General features: G+C 38.2%; 1 protein-coding gene across 1 annotated transcript in view; it reads right to left on the bottom strand.

The window, feature by feature from the left end:
- The window catches only part of CPE (carboxypeptidase E), a 112,086-nt gene that overhangs the window by 24,820 nt on the left and 71,299 nt on the right, over nucleotides 1–15,967 (bottom strand). Inside the window, exons 2-3 of the mRNA XM_058550316.1 lie at nucleotides 6,011–6,207; nucleotides 3,858–4,025 (exon numbers count right to left, since the gene is read on the bottom strand). Coding sequence (XP_058406299.1) covers nucleotides 3,858–4,025; nucleotides 6,011–6,207 — 365 coding nt within the window. The remainder of the gene's footprint in view (nucleotides 1–3,857; nucleotides 4,026–6,010; nucleotides 6,208–15,967) is intronic.

Below are 15,967 nucleotides of genomic sequence, written 5' to 3'. Positions count from 1 at the left end.
AAGATAGCTCAAATGTTATGCTCTATAATTAGATGGCTTTCGTTCTTAAAATATATTAAAGCTTTATTTATTCTATTTCCTTCATAACTCTAGTCATTAAACACAAGTATAAATTTAATAAAATTATTTGATTTATTTTAATCCATTCTATTTCCAAGCAATCCAAGCCAAGGCTCATGGACTGAGCCCAGAAAACAGCAGAGGTGACCCAGCTGAAGAGCTCAAGAGCAGATGAAAAATGACTTCACAAGAAGAACTCTAGGAGAGGGAGAAAGAGCTCTGATTCAGAGAGATTCTGAAGGGCAAGGAGAGCATGGGGAGGATTCAGTAAAAATGTTGGTTCCTTTCCACCACCCACCCCCACAGCCCACACACCCCAGACCCTGTCAATTAGCATCCATGGGAATCCGCATTTTTAACCCCTGATTTCTAGCGTACCAAACATAAATCTTGACATTTAAAAACCACTATAAGGATATGGAGAACAGATTGGTGGTTGCCGCAGGTGGGGGGTGAAATGGATGAAGGGGGCAATTTGTACAAACTTGCAGTTATAAAATAAATAAGTCCTGGGGATGTAATGTACCGCATAGTGACTATAGTTAATAATACTGTAATATGTATTTGAAAGTTGCTAAGAGAGCAGACCTTAAAAGTTCTCATCACAAGAAAAAAAAATTTGTAACCATGTGTGGTGATAGTTGTTAACTAGACCTATTGTGGTGATCATTTTGCAATATGCAGAAATATAGAATCATTATGTTGCACACCTGAAATTAATATAACGTTATATGTGAATTATATCTCAATATAAATAAATAAATAAATAAATAAAATAAAAACCACTATAAGGGATGTAGATATTAGGCTGAGAAGGGGAAGTGGGAAAGGCAGGATGTGTAACAACATTAATGAAATGCCTACTGTATGTCCCATACCAGGCTGGGTCTACCCGCTGACTCAGTCTTAACGACAAGGATGGCAAAAAGAGATGAACCAGACATGGGCAATATCATCCCATGATTATTAAGCAGGTACACTAAAGATTTAGTATAATGTAAACAAATCTTGTTTCTGTTCCAGAAAAGAGAATAAACTTTAATTTTTACATATGTCTCCTTAATTTACCTGTACCCAGAAAAAGTACTGGCATTGAGATATTTTTAATAAAAGTCCCAATTTTTTAAAAGTACCATGAACATGCATCTTTTAAATAAGTATTGCTTAAGCTAGAAATGCGAAAACATCTAATATAGGGACTGTGCAAATATTATACAGCTTCAGCTGGGGAAGAGGAAGATAGTGCTGTCTCAAAATAACGGCACTTGCGCAAAGGCTGCCAATCAAATATCCTATCAACGTGAATTTCTTTCATGATTCTTCTATGATAGGTGACAGGAGTTATTTTTCTGATTTCTCAGATTTAACAAAGACAGCCTAGGCAGGTTAATGTAAGCAATGGGGAAAGTGTGTGGGCTAGTATCAACACTGGGCTTCCAGAACAGTTTTTCATTTCTGTCATAGCTGACATTTCCTCATAGCTTATCACACAGGACTACCCTCTTCTCACCTCTGTTACCCCAGCCCTCTGCCTTTCCAGCTCTCCCTTCTCCCAAGAAAGATGGTTTGGGGGCTGAGAAACTGCAAAAGTATCTGTGACTCAGAAGCAGGGAGGTTTAAGTCACTCACTTGTCAGGTTCTGCCAGAATCCCCAGCCCCTGGCAGCCCTTTTCTCAGACCAGTTCCCACTTGTAGGCTCAGCCAGGTGTCGGGAATGAATCCTAAATATAGGCAGGGGAGTTTTAAGAACTTTAGACCAATAATCTGGGACTCTCTATCTCCTGGATCCCCTCCCCAGCATCCCAAACACATGAGGAATACTTGTCTGGAACTCCAGCTGTGGATTTTAGATATTGTGATCTGCTTGCCAGGCTGGATTGCATTCGTTCATAATAGGCTTTCAGCCTACTATGTGTCAGACTAAAATATGAATTATAATTCCGGCAATCAAGGGATTGAACTCTAGAATCAAAGGGAAAAACAGCTATGTAAACAAAAAATTATAACATATATAAAGCTCTGTGTAACTACAACTACAAGCACCATACTGGAAGTATATATAAAGAACATAGAGGAAGGCTTAACAGGATGTGTCTGGAAGAGCAGGGGAAGGCTTCACAGAGGAGGTGACATGGAAGGAAAGGGAAGAACATTCTAGACAGGTGGAACAACAACACATACGAAGACATAAAACTTAGAAAATGGTATGCCTAGGGAGCAAATGGAGTTGGTAGACTGGAGTATACGGAATACTAGAGCCAGATGACGGAGTGGGTCAGCCAGCTGCTGGCAGGGGCCAAGGGAAACTTGAACGGCCCTGGAACTATAATAAAATGGAAAAACTGTACTTTCCAAGTTCTCACTTAGGAAAAGTACCAGAAGTATTTGATAAGCCAGAGCAGAATTGCCTGGAACAACAGAAGAGGAACCGAGAGCTGCCAACAGCCATTCTCCACCTTTCCTCCGTGGTGGGCTCTACCTCTCCTCCAAGTAATTGAAAACAATGTTCAAACCACATTGGTTTTAAGGAGCACCAAATGTCTAGCGGATATGTCAATGTGCCCATCTAACCCTGAGGTACATAAGAGAGACTACTGAGAAATTACACTGACACGGTAATAATAGTTCTAGGTCCTGACCTCAAGTACTCTATACGTACTAACTCATTCAGTCCTTACAACCACCCTCTGAGGTAGATACTATTATCATCTTCATATTTTGGATGAAGAAGCGGAAGCACGTGGTGGTTAAATAACTTTCCAAAACTCACAGAGCAAGTATAGAGCCAGGATTTGAACCAAGGTGGCTGCCTCCAGAGTCTCCATGCTAAACCATCACACAATTCTGCCACATTGAGTTTTACTTTATCCTCTGGGCAGTGGAGAGCTGGCAAGGTTTTTTAAGCAATAGAGCAATAATTTGTGTATGAAGGTCACTCTGGAGGAATTTGACAAGTTTAAACAGAGTTGGGAGAGGCTGAACCCAAAACAAGAATAGGGAGCTACTGTACTCATCAGAGCAGGAGATGATGGAGGTCTCAGCTAAAGTATAGAATGAGTTTGCAGAGGAGAAGAAGACTGGACAAGTGTTAGGGAGGCCAAATCACAGAGATTTGGTAACTAATTGCTGGTAGTTGGTGACAGAGATGAAAAAAAAATCAAGACTTTGATAATCGGGTAAATGAGAGAATAGTTTTCTTACGGAAAATATTTGTTTCTGGCGATGCTGAACTTTAGGCCCTGCGTGTCACCAGATAAACAGACTCAGTAAGCAAGTAAAATAGAGAAACAGAACTCCGTGGGAGATCTGGAGTTAGAGATATGGATCTGGGAGACTTTGTAGAATAGATGACATTGGAAGTACAGGAGTACCTTGGTACTCCTGGTAGAAGAAGCAGGGAAAGAAACCAATTAGTGATTTGAAAGGCAGTAGAAGAGGTAGAAGAAAGTAGAGTTGTGCAAAGCAAAGAGGAGAAAGTTCTGGAAAAGAAAGAAAAGATCGACTGTGAAATGTTGTAGGAGGAGCTGACCAGATGTGCCAATAAACAGCCTCTGAAAGGGCCGTGAAGACTTTCTAAGACACCCACAACTGGGTCCTTCCCCTTGTCCCCACACCAACCCTCCTGCCCAATTCCAGGTACAAGATGAATTTCAAGGCTCCAGGCTTTCCAGCCTTGACTTTCACAGCTATAGTTAACTATCCCATACAAACTTTAACATTACTCCTCTGTCCTTCGTTGCGAACATATTTCCTTAGGCTAGAGGACAGAACACAAGAAAACTACCCACGTTCTCTACCTTTGTGTTTTGATCCACAATCTTCTTCAGATTTTTCAACAGATGATTATTTGGACCACCTTCTTTCTCATTGACATAAACTATCCTATCCAGGTCAGGAAAGTTCCGGTTCAGATCTATTCCCTGGGCATTGCTTCGACCCACAAACCAGTCCTTGAGCTCACCGGGCTAAACAAATCAAAGAGAAAAATCATCAGTTATTTATTATTATTGTTGCTATCTATTTAAGGTCTCCATTAATGATTTTAAAAATAATTTATTAAGATTATTTATTTCAACAATATCTTCCCATAATGGTACTTCCACCATTTTACTGACATAAACATGAAGGAATCAGGTTTAAGTATTTGTTATGAATATTTTGAAAATATTTTCAATAAATAATATTTTAAATGTTAATCATAACATTTAAAAGATATTTATCATAAGTTTGCAAAAAAAGTCAATATATATTAGCTAGTAATAGATGACATGTTTCAAAGCATGCCACTCTATACTTAGATTTAAGTAAAATATTCATCGTTTCTATAAATCACAGCAATCTATTTTTTTAAATATTCAAAAGAATAAATTACTCAAGATCAGAAGCTTAAAATGAGTTTAACATAAATTATTTGTATATTTAATAATATACCTCCTTCTTAAAGTCATCGTGAAACAAAATTCTAGAGCTTTGTAAGTTGAGGAATTTCTGTTCAATTTTAAACCCTTCATCTCACTAATGGTATAACATGGAAATGTAATGACTTTCCAAGATATTCAGTTATATTCCATAATGTAGATTTTCTTATTTTACTATTAAATTATATCAAATCTTTGATATAGAGAGAATTCCCATATTCTTGAGGTCATGGAAGCCCAGATACCTTAGATTATGAGGAATAAAAAATCTATAAGACAGAAAATAGCAATGATAATCTTTTTGTCCATTTTGTCTTACAATTCTGAAAATCACTTTAAAATAATAAATAATTTCCTTTTTTTTGGAAGGTTCTTTTTTTTTTTTTTGTGAGGAAGATCAGCCCTGAGCTAACATCCATACCAATCCTCCTCTTTTTGCTAAGGAAGACCGGCTCTGAGCTAACATCTATTGCCAATCCTCCTCCTTTTTTTTTTCCCCAAAGCCCCAGTAGATAGTTGTACATCATAGCTGCACATCCTCCTAGTTGCTGTATGTGGGACGCAGCCTCAGCATGGCCGGAGCAGCAGTGCGTGGGTGCGCGCCCAGGATCCGAACCCGGGCTGCCAGTAGCGGAGCACACACGCTTACCTGCTAAGCCATGGGGCCGGCCCTAAATAATTTAATTCTTTATGTTACCAGAATTTTTCTCTCATAACTTTAGAAATTATATCAATGTTATGCTTATTTACAGAAATTCACTGTCCGGGTTTCTTACAACGTCAAACAATCAGGTAACTGAATCTTTTATTTTTAAGGTAAAAATTGACTTCTTAAGTGTAAATATATACTTTAATATATCACCATAAAATAAGAAAATTATTTCAAACTGTAGAAAACAGCAAATATAATGTCCTCCATGCCTGTCCCAACAAAAAGAGAACACATACCATATATCTTATCTTAAAATGACATTACTTTCCAGCTTCTCTAACAGTTAAAATGTATCAAATTAATTTTAGTTTAGAGGTAGGAGGGGTTTTTTTTTATTTTATTTTACTCATCATACATAGACAAGGAGTAAACACAGTGAAACCCTGATCTGGCCAAAATTCTTTCTTCCTTGACTCAGCAGAGGGCGCTATGACAACGCCTCATTCAGATGCCACAATGGCATTACTCTTCAACACATGGCAGTAGATATTTTTCATACTTGTAGATTTTTAGAAGCAAATTTACCTAGTCACAAACATGGATGAATAAATATGATTTATTTAACAACAAAAACAAAGCATTAATTAAATATTCACTTATTAACAAAATTTCTCATTTGCAATCTCTGCTAAAGAAACTCTCACCCACCATCCCTTACCTTCTGAACGTTTTTCTTATCAGCAAGTTGAATAATGTATCACTTATACCCTCCCCTGCACCATCTGTAAGCTCCATGTGAGCACTGCTTGTAGATAAGCACATATGCACAAACATACAAAATGAAGAAAGCATGCCCTGCTCTGAGCTGGCTCACACTCACCTGAGATGCTGCCTTTTCAAAGCCATCGGGGTTGAGGGAAGGCATGATGTGGATCCGGGTGTTGTGGATCAGCTTGACGATTGTCTCATTCCCCTTTTGGTATTCATTGCACAGGTACTGGGCCAGGAAAATGAGCAGTTCCCGTCCAACAGCCTCATTACCGTGCATATTCCCAATGTATTTAAATTCAGGCTCACCTAAAAGCCAAAAACAGATAGTATGGAGACGTTTTCTATCGTGCCAAATAGAAGGCAAATAATATACAGTGCTGAATGTATTGTATATCTACTAATTTATTACCCAGAGCTGACAACTTCTTTTCCCTCCAGAATTGATACCTGAGAAATCTACCTTAAATATCAAAATATTCCAAACACTCCTTCTATCCTTCTAATTCTCTCTCCCCAGCTACCCATGTGTTACGGACTGAAAAATTCATGTTGAAGCCCTAAATTCCAATGTGACTATATCTGGAGGTAGGACCCTTAAGGAGGTAATTTAGGTTAAATGAGGTCATAAGGGTGGGCCCTGATCCAACAGGACTATTGTCCTTGTAAGAATAGGAAGAGTTGCTGGGTATTTATCCAAAGAACTTGAAAACACCAATGCATAAAGATACATGCACCCCTGTGTTCATTGCAGCGTTATTCACAATAGCCAAGACTTGGAAGCAACCTAAGTGCCCATCAAGGGACGAATGGATAAAGAAGCTGTGGTATATATACACAATGGAATACTACTCAGCCATAAGCAACGATGAAATCCAGCCATTTGTGACAACATGGATGGACATTGAGGGTATTATGCAAAGTGAAATAAGTCAGAGGGAGAAGGTCAAATACCATATGATCTCACTCATTAAGTAGTAGATAATAACAACAATAAACAAACACATAGAGACAGAGATTGGATTGGTGGTTACCGGAGGGGAAGCGGGGAGGGAGGAGGGCGAAAGGGATAATTCGGCACATGTGTATGGTGATGGGTTGTAATTAGTATTTGGGTGGTGAACATGATGTAATCTACGCAGAAATAGAAGTATAATGATGTACACCTGAAATTTATACAATGTTATAAACCAATGTTACTGCAATAAACAAAAAATTAAAAAATAAATAAATAAAATCTATTCCAGATAGACAAAAAAAAAAAAAGCAATTCATTTATTGAGCTTCTACTATATACAAGGCATTATTGGTTTCTGAGTGAGGGCTGTTGTTAGAATTTATTACTTAGTTGAATTTTAGAGCTATTTATAAGGTATTGGTTATAAACTATTGTGATTCTTGGTTCTTACTCTGATTTATATAAATTATGGTTTATCAAAAAGAACAAAAAAAATAGGAAGAGACACCAGAGATCTCTCTCTCTCTCCATGTGCATGGAGAAAAGATCATGTGAGGATGCGGCAAGAAGGCAACCACCTGTAAGACAGGAAGAGAGGCTTCATCAGAAACCAATCTTGCTGGCACCTTGATCTTGGACTTGCAGCTTCCAGAAATTTGGGAAAATAAATTTCTGTTGTTTAAGCCCCCTAGTCTGTGGTGTTTTGTTATGGTAGCCCAAGCAGACAAATATACCACCCAACCCCAATAACTAGCAATAATAATACATTGTGTGCCTCCTATTGTATAATCCTGAACTTTGCATGTTTTCTCATTTAGCTCTCACCAAACTTCTAAAAGTAGGTATAATTATCCTATCTGTATTTTAAGATGAGCAAACCGAAGTTCAGAAGAGGCCTGACCACACAGTTACACAGCCCGTGAAGCCAGCATTCAAATGCTGGTCTTCTCATTTAGTCAAAAGTTTATGCCTTTTTTTTTTTTTTAACCATAGTGATTAAAGCATTAACTTCTGGACCCAAATTTCCTGAGTTCAAATCCAAGCATCACTTCTCACTGGCCAGCCTTGAGGAAGTTACTTTAGTTCTCTGTGGCTCTGTTTCCCCATCTATAAATGAGCTAATGGATACCACCTCGTAAGGTTATTATAAGAACTAAGTGAAATAATGAGTGTAAATGCTTAGAACAGTGTCTGGCAAATAACAAGTGCTATGTGTTTGCTATAATTATTTTTAATATCATTATTATTACATCGCATTATCTTGTCATTGTGAGGTGCTTTACCGCACACAATCTAATTTTCTCTTTACAACAGCTCACTAAAATGTGGAAGACAGATATTTTTATTATCCTTATGGTACAAATGCAGCCCAAAGAGGATACATTTTGCTGAAGGGCTCAGAATTCAAATATAAATCACTGCTGCCCGTTTCTGCTGCTCTCTGTTGCATTTTAGGAGGAGTAATAAAACTGCAGAGCACAGCAGCAAAATGATCTTAATTAATCCTGTTGTTCTGCTCCTATCTGCTTCATCCATCCCACAGGCCCAATTTCTGCTGCGGAAAGGATTCTCCCATTTACAGAAGCACTGGGACTGCTTACCTCAGGTAAAAGAAAAGAAGTTGGAATTATTTTTCTCCTGGAAATATGTCACCTAAATATTCTCTGCATGAGATTCCTGAGTGTGCGATTTAAGTGACTGCCAACCACAGAATGCCACGCCCTTGTGTGACCTCTCAGCCTGAGCTTCAGCTAATCCTAATCTAAGGAGCAGGTGGGAGCTGGATCAGCGCTATTTATATGTCCCTCGTTTTTACTTTGAGGGAAAGTCTCTAATAAAACTACTTGCTAGGGGCTTGCCCAGAAGGTATATGAGAAGAAATGTTTTCTTAGCTTCTGATTTCAAAAGTCATAATAATCTTCTTCCCTTCTGTCAAACTCATGAGCTTTATACATTCCCCTTACTGGATGTATTAATGTGATTTATGCACAAAAGAAACTGTAGCAGTCCATTACAAAACAAAATAAAGATCAAATAGCCAGAGGAATATTAGAAGCCTGCTTTACAAAGTTATTTGGGAAGAATGCACTGTTGGAGGCCTTCTGGTCCTGCTCCTTTACCCCAACACAGCTTTGAAGCTTCAGTCACTCAAAAAAGAGCTTGGCCCACAACCCATAAGAGCAGATGAGCACACTGAAATTTTCTATTACTTCTCTGGATTTAAAAAAAAAAAAAATTCTTTAATCATTTAAAGGGGAAATAGCGAACTCATAGTCAATTAGCCCCCAATGTTTTGTTTGGCTACCACAGTATATTTTGTATTTGAATTTGAACGCTTTGGGATAGGGCATGCTCTCCCAGTTCTGCCATAGGCCACACAACTCCCTCCGCACAACTCCCTCCACATAACTCCCTATCGGTGCTTTACTTATTTATATTTGCAACTCCTGATTTTCAGAGTCTAAAAATTTCCAATATGGTTTTGCTTCTTCAACTCTGTAGGAAATTTGTCCCAGGAACAAATCTCCCTCAATATAGCTATTCTATTTGTGATGACTATAGCATTGCTTTAGTCTTGACGCGAAGATAGGACTACAAAGGTCATTTTATGGAAGATATTAATGTATGGAAATAAAGTGCAAGACATATGACTTAGCAAAAGAAAAGGTAAGTGTATTTTTATCTTCCTTTGTCTGCAGGAATAAATTAGATCACTAGGTAATGCTATCAGAAGAATACAGAAGGATTGTGTTAAGCCTACTGACACGTCTTCTGAGATGGAGAAGAGCCACAGTTTAAATACGGCATTTGTTGGATGTATATATGCAAATCCCAGTGTCAGGCGCTACAGGGCACCCAAAAGCCAATAAAGCAGCAAGGAATGTACGGTCTGGTGGAGGACACAGGCATGCACATGAACAGCGGTCAGAGTGAGGCAACGATGAAGGAATGTTGGATGCATAAACAACTGGAATATTCCAGCCACCTCCCTGGCACCTCTCCAGTCATTTTCCCTCCCAAAGCCAGAGTTATCTTTTCAAAACACAACCCTCATCGGGTCCCCTCTACCTAAAAACCCATCAGCTAACTAACTTCCCATTTGCTTTCACCATAAAAACCAAAATTCTCTAGAAGATCTTTAACTCTCCTGTGGTCTGGCCTGATCCATCTCTCGAGCCTCCTGAGGCACCATCCCTCTGTCTCCATCTTTCAGCCATGATTCCTTCAGCCACTGGGCTCTCGTCTATGATGCTCTCTACTTCTCAAACACACATTCTGCCCTCATGTCTTTCTGATCCTGGATAACTATGGTTTCCTCAGAGTATCTTTAGTCTAAGTTCAGTTCCTTTGTTATTTTTAACACCCTAATTTGAAAATATACATTAATCAGTGTGATTATTTGTTCAATCCCCCACCCCCAGACTGGATGATCTGTTAGTAGCGGGATTGTATCTATTTTACCTCACTAGTGTATCACCCGCGCCCAGCACGGAGTCTAAAACACAGTGAGAGCACAATAAATCTATGAGTAAATGAATAAATGAACGGTCTTGCTTTTACATCCCATCCTCCCAGCAGCATGACTGACAGTAGAACATGCCCTTGAGATACAGGTGCAGCCGCGGCTGCCTGAAAACCTTTCTGGAACAGTGAAGGGAATAAATGAATAACTGAAGGGGACTTGAGGCAGTGTCAAAGAGTCCGTACCCATGGGGAATATTGAGGGGCCTCAACACTTGTTGTTATATCCGACATTCCCAGACAGGAATAGAAACTCTTTTTTGGGAATGAAGGCAGCAGTGTTGTGAACAGCTGATTTCCCAAGAACAAGATTAATTTCCATGGTCACAAGAAAACCACAAAATCTCTCTAGGCAAGCAGCTCTCTGAGGCTATTTTTGTTGTAAAGTCTAAACAAAGGGTTCCGAAGAGACTTTGCCTTCACCGTCTTTAATCCAGAAATAGAGATAAAATTGAAGACTTTGGACTTTGAACAAGCCTCTCTATGTCAATTACGTTCAATTTATTTAACGAAGGAGTGACAGCTTTGCATCATCACTTAATTTTCTTTTCAGTGGCTATAAAGATGGAGTTTACAACAGGCTGTTAAATGGATGACATATGCATTCCTGTTTGCAGTGTCTACAGAGCACAAATCCCAGGCTTAACAGGTTCGTCATTCCTTATGGATACAGCTGGTAATGCACATGTACCTGCGCATTTGCTCATCCCTCTCCTAGCAACGGGAAGAAAAGGCAGCGAGAACTATTCTCAGTACACTTGGGGATGGTTGTTTTTACATTCATCTTACTTTCCTCACTCACTATCTAATTCATTTTCCTTTTTACACCATGCTTACCCCGAGTTCCTGCAATTGAAGAATCATCATATTTGCACAGGTTGCATTGCGTAGGCTCAGGAAGTAGTTTCCCTGTTGCATCAATTTTTCCACAATGTCTCATAACTGTTAGTTTTCCAGTTACTTCGCATGGTGCAAAATCATTAATCAAGCCATCATTAAAAGATAATCACCTCACAAACCTAATCCAGCCTGGCTGGGCCGAATTTCTATGTTTTTCACCTGTATCACAGAACAATTAATGTACCTGATTGGATTTGTATTCTCATCAGAACAAGATAAGGATAACTTATAAGTTTTTCAAAATAAGATACAAGGTTTTACTGAAGTCAGAAATAACTAAATAAATTTCAAACTGGAGCAGGCAAATGACTTTAAGCTCCATACTTGTAATGCTTGATTTGCCCCAATGGTGTATTAATGTGATCTGAAATAACTAAATCAGTTTAAAGAGAAAGAGAGAGAGAGAGAAAAGAAGGAAGGAAGGAAGAGGGAGGGATGGAGGGAGGGAGGAGAGAGGGGAGAGAGAGAGAAAAAGAGAGAAAGAAAGGAAGAAGAAAGAAACTTAAAGAAATTTCTATTGCTTCAAAAATAAAACATAAATATTTTGCAATCCAGAAACCCACACCCCTTAGGCTTGGCATGCAGGTGAAGTTTGAAGCTGACAGCAGACTAGTGACACTCCCAAAGGGTGGGAATTAATGGCCTTAAAGTGACCAGAGAGCCCCTAAAGCAGAAGTCCACTGGCCCAGGAGGCTGAGCCTAAAAAATATCATCAAAAAAAGGTGCAAAAGTAAAATATAATATTGTATGCCTTTCCCACAAAAAAGAAATGTACTTTCACCCCTTATTTGACCAATGGTCAGCCTGTCTCCCTCTCTAATATTTTCTCCTCTTGGAAATAGCTGACAGGTTGACCACTGTGTAGAGTAATTGATCAGATAACTTTTCTTTTTTTGCTGAGGAAGATTCACCCTCAGCTAACAAGCATGCCAATCTTCCCCTGTTTTTCAGTATGTGGGCCACCAGCACAGCATGGCTGCTAACGGAGCAGTGTAGGTCCATGCCCGGGGTCTGAACCCAGGCTGCCAAAGTGGAGCATGCTGAACTTAACCACTAGGCCACCGGGCCAATTATTCAAGAATCTCCATATGGAAAGAAAATAGCAGAGGGGGAGATATCTAATGGAAAATGAGATAACAAATGTGAACGTGGGTTTTAAATTGTGAAATTCTACATAAGAAGTGTACCGTCATTATTTAGAAAGAATGAGTAGATTAAGGGTATTTTAAGAAAGAATGTGATTATAATAATAGAACTCTTCCATCTTTCATCCTGTAAACAGAGATGGAACACTGAGATGAATCCAGTCTTCCTCCAACATCAAATGATTGCCAAAATATAAGTCCACTAAGTCATTTGAAAGGTATAGATTTAACTCACTGACTACACAATTCTTAGAGCTGGTAACATTTTCAAAATACATGTTTCTGGTACATGTAATATGCTAAACACATTGCTGAATAACTATAGTATCCACAAATAAAACTCAATTTCTCAAAGATATCATGGTAAAATGTGTACATAACCAGCGATATTGAGAAACAGACAAACTAGCTATACAAGCAGCACAATCGCTGAACTTATTTGATTTACAAACAGCTATGCACGCAAGTTGGAAACATCTATGGAACAGATGGGCCTTTTAATCAGTTATCTCCCTCCCTCAGTGGTAAACCTGGGGTTAAGACATTAGTGTTACTAATTGTTTCCATTTGTTTGACATTCTAAAATATTATAGCTTGGCAATCATTCTTGCAGAAACTGAACCCTGCAAGTTTCCTAGAACTTGTCAATAAGAACGTCATTAATTGGCTCATGTTTTAGTGCATCTTAGCAGACTAAAATGCTGAGCATATTCCTAAAAGAAATGCAAATCTCCAGGGGCCAATAAACAATGGAAGAGGGTGGATATGGTTATAAAAATAGATTCCTCTTCTACAAACAGATGAGGAGAAAACAAAGAAAAAGGAGGAAAAGAAATCAAAGAAAGGCAAAAGAATAAAAAACAGTTGCAAAAGAAATTACAGAGTATAGAAGATTATATTATCACCCCTTGCTGCTTCTTTCAGTCATATTTTTAAAATAACTAAATTAATATGACATCTTGAAACTGAAATCTTATTTCATCTGATTTTTAATGGGCAGTCAAAACAGAATGCATTCCAGAATTATTCCGCAAAGATGTGAAGAGAAGCAGAATACACCACCCCAAAATATGCCTCTTTGGCATAAGGATTATTTTGAACTGATTATTTTTATGGAATAGCAGACATAGGAAAAACTCTGAAAAAAAAAAAAAGAGTACAGAGCGGAAGTGATATTTTCGTAAGAGATATTTATACTTGTAAAGGAACTCTCCATTTGTAAGGGTGTCTCCCTCTCTGTACCAAAAAGAGGAGAATGACTAAATCTCTAGAAACTCTCATCAATGGAGAAGGCATGGACTTAAATCTGTATAACAACCTTACCCTGTTTTCCTTTTCCTGGTAACCTCCCATAACTGGTCACCCACGCCCATCACCTCCCAACATCTTTCTTTTGTCTTTAGCTGGAGAGGATATTTAACGTGGTGGTTTGGGCCATTTCGGGATGTTACTTGGTTTTCCTGGATATCTCCCATGTATACAAGAGGTATACATGTTATTAAACTTCTGTTTGTTTTTTTCCTGTTAACCTGTTTTTTATTATGGAGGAGTCTCAAGCAAGAACCTAGAAAGGTTGAGGGAAAATTATTTTTCCTCCTCTACGATGCATTATAGAATTATTTTTGAAAATATTAATTATTAGCCATTACACATAATTTTAAAGTTCTCTTACATATGACATCTAGAATGTTTCTAGTAAGATCCTAATTGAAGAAAGAGGGGTAAACAAAAGAACAGAAGATATTTCCAGCCTTATAAGTCTATAAAACAATGTCAGAGTTCCAGTATTAACAAACACCTTCAACTCTTTTTAATCAAAATTTTTTCACACGAGTATGCTAGAAACTTTTTACAAATACTTGTATACAATGATGTGCTAGTAAATGTTTAACAATCAGCTCTGATCTATAGCAGTTGGGGTGTAAATACTCCCACTGTGGCCAATTTGAAGCTACCAATGTGAGGTCTATTGGGTCACAAATTTCCTGAAAATTAAAAATAAGTCTCGGAAGTCCATACAAGCCTACTCCAGCACACCACTGAATATGGAAAGCAATTATTTGAGATATATAGCTTCCAGTTTCTTCACAGGTTCTCCAGAAGGGGAATCTGAAGTCTAAGAAATCTGAAGAATTTCAAACACATTATAAGAAATATAATCAGACTAGCCTCTACCCTACTGCCTTTCTTTATGTTTAATTTTATGCAGGAAGAACTAAAAGAGGTTTTTTTGAGTTTTTTTTGTATTGAGATAGGGCATTTTCCAAAGCACTATACCATAATCAATTCAATTTAGGGGGAAGGAAAGAAAGGACTAGGGAATTTTTTTTTGACTGAGTTGATTAACCTAACAGTTATTGACTCACTGGATTATATCACCCTTTGCTCTAAAAAATCAGTGCAAAAATTTTACTTTAACGTATTAAATCGTTTTTCTAAAATATTTACATGCAATTTCAGGTACAGTTTTTCTAAAATATTTACATGCAATTTCAGGTACAGTCGGCCGGCCCTCCATATCCTCAGGTTCCGTATCCTCGGATTCAACCAACCCCAGATCAAAAGGCCTATGATGGTTGCCTCTGTACTGAATGTGTACAGACTTTTTTCTCTGCCATTATTCCCTAAACAATACAGTATAACAAATATTTACATAGTATTTACATTGTATTAGGTATTATAATTAATCTAGGGATCATTTAAAGTACATGGGAGATGGGGCCGCCCGGCCCCATCTTAGCGGTTAACTTAACTTAGCGGTAACTTAACTTAGCAGTTAAGTGCATGCACTCCACTACTGGCGGCCCGGGTTTGGATCCTGGGCTTGCACCGAGGCACCACTTTGCTGGCCATGCTGAGGCAGTGTCCCACATACAGCAACTAGAAGGATGTGCAACTAGGACATACAACTATCTGCTGGGGCTTTGGGGAAAAAAAAGGAGAAGGATTGGCAATAGATGTTAGCTCAGAGCCGGTCTTCCTCAGCAAAAAGAGGAGAATTGGCATGGACGTTAGCTCAGGGCTGATCTTCCTCAGAAAAAAATAAATAAATAAAGTACATGGGAGGATGTGCATAGGTTATATGCAAATACTACATCATTTTATGAATGGATTTGAGCTTCCACAGATTTTCGTATCCACTGAGGTCCTGGAACCAATCTCCTCAAGGATACCAAGGGACAACTGTATTGAAAATTCCTTCTGTTCTTCCTGTAGTCTCGACCTACAAGGCTATCTTCATGATACAAAAGGCAATATAATTTCTGTGCCCACTCATAGAAATTCATAATTTAAAAAAATCACAGAAGTCAGTTGTTAAAATTACTAACATGAGACGCGCTATAATTACTATCCAAGGAGAGATTGCCTACGAAGCTTTAGATTCAGAAAATCTTTGACTTGTTTAAGAACATAGTGAAGTGAACACCTAAGTTTTAATATAGAAATCAGATAAGGCAGCAATTGTTTTAATGATGTCGTTTCATGATTTAAACTCTTTCTGTAGATATTAATCACCAGGAAAGACAGAATTATTTTTAAACTA

The sequence above is a fragment of the Diceros bicornis genome, chromosome 11 (genome assembly GCF_020826845.1).
Source record: "Diceros bicornis minor isolate mBicDic1 chromosome 11, mDicBic1.mat.cur, whole genome shotgun sequence".
Taxonomy (NCBI): Eukaryota; Metazoa; Chordata; class Mammalia; order Perissodactyla; family Rhinocerotidae; genus Diceros; species Diceros bicornis.
The sequence above is the reverse complement of the archived record's forward strand: the minus strand, read 5'-3'. Positions and strand labels throughout refer to the sequence as shown.